General features: G+C 40.5%; 1 protein-coding gene across 1 annotated transcript in view; it reads left to right on the plus strand.

Annotated features, from left to right (window-relative positions):
• The window catches only part of LOC309563787 (calcium homeostasis modulator protein 1-like), a gene marked incomplete at both ends in the record, with an annotated part of 72873 nt that extends 70146 nt beyond the window's left edge, over positions 1-2727 (plus strand). The window contains one exon of the mRNA XM_082268400.1: positions 2305-2727. Within this exon, the coding sequence (XP_082124526.1) occupies positions 2305-2727 (423 nt within the window). The remainder of the gene's footprint in view (positions 1-2304) is intronic.
• Between the last annotated feature and the right edge of the window lie 3273 nt (positions 2728-6000).

Below are 6000 nucleotides of genomic sequence, written 5' to 3' on the forward strand. Positions count from 1 at the left end.
CAAAAAAACATTATAAATACCTTTTTTCCCTGTTTTATAGGTGATCACATTCCCTCTGTTCTCAGCTGTATAAGAGCTGGGGGGAGGAGAAGCAGCAGCACACTGAACTTTCCAGTGAATGGCTGTACAGCGGGGGCATGTCAGAACAAGTCTGATCATTGGAGGAAGGCACACTGAGTTCCCAGCATAGCTAGAGAACTGACAACTATGTGCTCTCCTGCTTAGTGTGGTCAGTTTTTATAAGGAAATCATGGGGACTAGCGGGAACACGAGGTATTTCACACAAAGGAAGCAATGCAAAGAGAACAGTATACTTTCTCATTCAAGTACATTGTACAGCAGGCACATATCAGGAATATGAAGTGTTGGGGTAACGAACGCTTTAAGTTGGCCATACAAACATTTGTACAAAAATTCCCAACACATGCAATGACTTGACGAATGTCGTTCGACAGTACTTTTTTTAAAAAATTTGCTTTCAATATTTGTTTTCGGAGTGAATAGACTTTTCTGAACAACAACTTCATATACACTGTTGTATTCATTCAAGGAAAATTTTCTTTCCTGCTTCATAGTTTTCTCATAAATGCGATTGAAAACAAGCATTGATTTGACCTTACTAACTATTAGAAAGTCAAACAACTGTTGTTAAAAAGAAAAATGCCAAACAGAATTCTACTAGTTTATGGCCAGCTTTGGTGTTACAAGGAAGGCTATTGATCAGTTACAGTTCATATTAGTGTCAGAGGGGCCTTTGGGTAAGGCATCACATTCTTCAAAATGTATGGGCACTGAACTCCCAAGCCTTAAAAGAGATGTATGGGAATGTTTTTTTTTTTTTTAATTATACTTACCTAGATGGATGCAGCATCGGTGCGATGCTGCATCTGTCCCCCGGTGCCTCTGCACTAAGAACCGAGCGATCGAACACCACCAATCACTTGGTTCTGACAGCTCCCCAAGCAGAGACCTAGTGACTGTCAGTCAACAGCTCTCTGTTCTGCCCCCTCCTTGCTCACTGGAGTGCTGGGCTGTGGAGGGGGCGGAGCGGCCGACTCAGGCTCTCAGCGGCTCACTGAGAGGCTGAGTCGGGTGTCGGTCCAGGCACCTGGCAGATCCCGACTTCCATTGTCATGATAATGCAGTGCCTGGACTGACTTCTGTGACGTCAGCAGAGAGTGAACTTCAGCCCGCTCTCTGTTGAAAACATGTCACAGGGCAAACTGCACTCCTGTAATTCATGTACAGTCAAACAAGCTTTGGCTGTACATCTTCTTTAAACCTTATGCATCTTTTTTTCTATTTTCTTTCTCCAGGGCAACAAACCCCAATGCATCTTTACTGAGTCAAAGTATTTGTAATAGTAAAATTTTTTTTATTTAATGCATTTACTGCAAAGAGGGAAAAAACTTTTAATGGTAGCACACCCCTAAGCTCCCCCTAAATATTGACCTGAAACTGATCTGGATCCAGCGTAGGAGCCATTTAAACAGAGAGCGGGGGGGATGCAGGGCAGAACCAGGCCGTGTGTCTCTTTCAATTCCCCTCATAGGAAGTGGCTTGCTATGGGGGCACTTGGTGGGGGGGGGGGAGCATTGAGCGACCCCAGAAGAGGGGGATCAGAGCTGTTTTGTGGAAAACCATTGCACAGAGCAGGTAAGTATGACATATTTGTTATATTTAAAAAATAAAAACCAAAGCTTTATAATCACTTTCAATTGTAAAAATGCAAAAATAATATAACCCAGTAAAGGTTAAATCAGGGGTCTCCAAACCTTTGACTCCCTAGTTTTTGAGGAACTACAATTCCCATCATGCCTAGTCATGTCCGTGAATGTCAGAGTTTTACAATGCCTTATGGAACGTGTAGTTCCACAACAGCTGGAGGGCTGTAGTTTGGAGATCTATGAGTTAAATGATGTGCAATTATACATGAAACAAATGTGCACTGCCATAGAAGATAGTCACCATTTCAGAAATGAATTAAAAAAGAAAGGAAAGCTAATTGGTAATAGTGACTGACATCTACTGTATTTCCCAACACATTTAGTCATAATCTTGAAGCGACAAAGGGCTGTGCAAAGGGGAGCAGAACGCAGTTAAAAAGAGCCACAGCCATTCTTTTTTTGTTCTGATATTTAAATATTCAGTATATGTATTAGTATGTTAGATATTGCTGTGGTAGATTTCAACCAGCCAGTCCACATGGTGGAATTTAAGACTAATTTGAACGACAAATTTAAAATTGGGGTAGACTTTCACTTTGAGGTCAGCTAACTGTTTTTAAATGCTTTATTGTTCCAGGCTTTAGGATGGGGCATTCTGTTAGTTCTCATTGTTCTGGCGTTTCTGGCTCGCTCACTCAAGCCTTGCTTTGACCAAACTGCCTTTCTACAAACACGATACTGGAGCAACTACATTGATATCGAGCAAAAGATCTTTGATGAGACCTGCTGCGAACATGCACGAGACTTTGCCCACAAATGTATCCTCCATTTCTTTCAAAGCATGCATAATGAGATGAAAATAGCCAATTTTACCAAGAAGTCAGAGGATGAAGAAGACCACATCCATGGACTTACTGACAAGGAGCAGGTTAACAAACTGTTAAAATCTTGGTACCAGAGTAAACCTCCACTTTCTATTAACTACCCAACTCAGCGACAACATATCAAAGGGAAAGGCAATGGCTGCTGCTTGGAAGATCATAAACAGACAGATGTTTAAGTACAGTTAGTAAATTAGCAGCCCTAGTATGTGCACATGCATTTGCACCACTATATACATAATCTCAAGCCTTTACTTCATGAGGTAAAGTAGTTAGATATGCACAAAGGAGTAACCCATGACAAGCAAAAATAATCTTTCATTGTTCACTGGCGTGCCTCACATGTTAAACTCAAATTGCTTATTGTTGGTTACTTGCACGCCACAGCTGTTTTAACTCTAATATGTATGATTTGCTTTAACTAGGCATGCAATGATACAATAATAAATATGGGAGAAAAATGTAAATTCAGTTCTGGCAGACCCTACTTTGCAAGCACTAGAATTCACTAGTGACTTGTAAAGTCATTAGTGATTCCTAACCTGATTGCTATGGATTGAGTGTTTCAGTTGCATGTGTGCATTATTTTCTGAGTCTTCAATATAGCATGGTAGTTTTGGGTATTTGGGTTTGGAAGTTTTGGCACAAGAAATGTTACCAAACAAATATGTATATCACAATTTGTATATTAGCTACTTCGACTTTGATTTACCACAGCCAAAAAAAACATACTTAGGGCCTGGGGGCATATTTACAAAGGATTTGCTGGTACATTTGACAGCACATCCACCAATCAGTATTCACTACATTTAGAGAGGAACTCCAGAGACAGACATTTTTATGATAAGTGCAACACAAAAATTACTTCTAGCCAGGTGTAAAATGAGTAGTTTGCTGCTCTGTACTTTAACCACTTTACGTCTGCCTGCAATAATATTACTGCGGCAAAGTGGCTCGTTATCATCTGACGACGTAGTACTACGTCGTCAGACACTCCCCTTCCTCGGCGGCGCGCGCGGCGCAGGAGGCTCGCTCCCGCTGTATTCAGTCACAGCGGGAGTCGGGCCAGGGGAGGAGCAGCGGCAATCGCCGCTGCTCTTCCCCGATCGTCGGGGATCTAGTGTGGAGATCCGCCTGCTTGTTTAAACACAAGCGGGCGGATCTCCTAAGTGACAGGCAGGGTCAGATTGCAGGGTTCAGCATAGCTGAACCCTGGATCTGTCCTTGTGTCACATAGTCACCTCCCCCCAAACACGTCAGTAAGCACCAGGCATACATTAACCCCTCCCTCTCCAATAAAATTAGTGACAGGCAGGGTCAGATTGCAGGGTTCAGCATAGCTGAACCCTGGATCTGTCCTTGTGTCACATAGTCACCTCCCCCCAAACACGTCAGTAAGCACCAGGCATACATTAACCCCTCCCTCTCCAATAAAATTAACCCCTTCCCTGCCAGTGTCATTTTTACAGTAACAGTGCATATATATAGCACTGATTACTGCAGTAATGTCACTGGTACCCCCAAAAGTGTCAAAAATGTCAGTCAAGGGTCCGATCTGTCCGCCGCAATGTCGCAGTCCCGCAAAAAAAATCGCAGATCGCCGCCATTACGCGTTAAAAAAAAAACACCAAAAATGACAGAAATCTTTCCCTTTGTTAGTAAACGCAATAACTTTTGCGCAAACCAATCAAAATACGTTATTGTGAATTTTTTTACCAAACATAGGTAGCAGAAAACAAATTGGCCAAAAATGTAAAAAAAATTTGATTTTTACATTTTTTTGGGGGGAATTTCATATAAAAAAAATGTGAAAAATATTGTTGTTTTTTCAAAATTTACACTCTTTTTTTGTTTATAGCGCAAAAAGTAAAAATCGCACAGGTGATCAAATACCACCAAAAGAAAGCTCTGTTTGTGGGAAAAAAAGGACATAAATTTCGTTTGGGTTTGACGTCGCACGACCACGCAATTGTCAGTTTAATTCGCACAGCGCAGAATCGCAAAAAGTGGCCCAGGCGTAAAACAGCAAAATCCTCTAGTGGTAAAGTGGTTAAAATGAACAAATATTTTCAAGCCAGATACTCTGTGTTCCTGCTCACTGCGGCTATGAGAGCTGGGGCTCACATACATGGAAGCTCTAGTGTTGTTTATCTGCTCCCTTCTTCTCTTGGCAATTAACAGAATACCTTGTATTTTGGGAATGTTTCACAGAATAAAATGCATCCTGTGAATGGCCAAGGGAGAGGATGTGGATAAACAACACTGTGGCTTCCAGGTATGAGAGCCCCAGCTCTAATAGGCACATGATGGAAATTAAGAGCTAGCTGTAATACTTGGAGTAAGAAAAAGATGAACTGTACAGTATAGAACAGTGATCTGCCCGTTTAGTACACCTGGCTAGGAGTAAGTTTTGTGGCACTTAAAGTAGGAGGCAAAGTAGTAGTAACTGTAGTCAAAACGGTTTTTTTAAATTTTGGATAGAGCAATGTGTTTATTTTTGCCCTCTGTGCCCCATTGGGCAGATTTCCCTTCACTTCCTGTCCCATAGTCAAAGCAAGAAGTGAGAGAAAAATCCCTCTAAAGTGAGGGAACCCCTGGTTGTCTCCAGGGTCACCAGAACTAGCATCCTCTTTGGAAAATAGTCCCACTATTTCTGGTATGGGGACAACCCAAAATTTGGATTTTTTACTTTCACTTTCATTAATAATGGTAAACCTGACAAATAGAGGGAGTGAATATTCCTAACGGGGGCACAGACAGCAAAAGGGCTGACAAAGGTTCTAAAACCTCTTCACTCCATCTAAAACTAAATCAATGTTTTGTCTTTAGTTATACTTTTTTTTTTTTTTTTTTTAACAGGCCTTTAGTTATACTTTAATAAATTATACAAAAGTCTCTGCCTGGAGTTCCACTTTTATAGGCACATTCATTGGTAAAAAAAAAAAAAAAAAACATTCACCAAAAATCTGTTCTTCCAATGGGAAATGTGGTTATAGGAACCTTTTGTCCTATTTATAACAGTGCAAATGTGACATTCCCATTCCTTGCAAATTCACTTAACAGATGATGGATTGTTGCATATTTATAGAAGCTGAACATATAGGAAAGGTGATTAGAAAGGGGTTTCAAACAAGGAGTTTAAAAAGCCTTGCATACAGTTAAATATAAATTGCAGTACATACAGTTAAAATAAAACTGTAAAAAAAATCAATATATATATAATGCAACTTTTACAATCCAGCACTTTTCTGATCAACAGGCCTCAGCTGTTCTAAAATGAAGGGCAGACTTGGTTGAGGTATTAGGGGCATCCAGGCAGCATTTCAAAGCTGCATCACTAAGGCCATGTCTTTCTATATTTGGTATTTGTCTGAAACTGTCAATAAAAAGTGAAAATAATATCTTTAGTCACTGATTTTTTTTAGTATGTTTAGTCACTGATTTTTTTTTTG

This window comes from Pelophylax lessonae (genome assembly GCF_965119305.1).
Source record: "Pelophylax lessonae genome assembly, chromosome: 9".
Taxonomy (NCBI): Eukaryota; Metazoa; Chordata; class Amphibia; order Anura; family Ranidae; genus Pelophylax; species Pelophylax lessonae.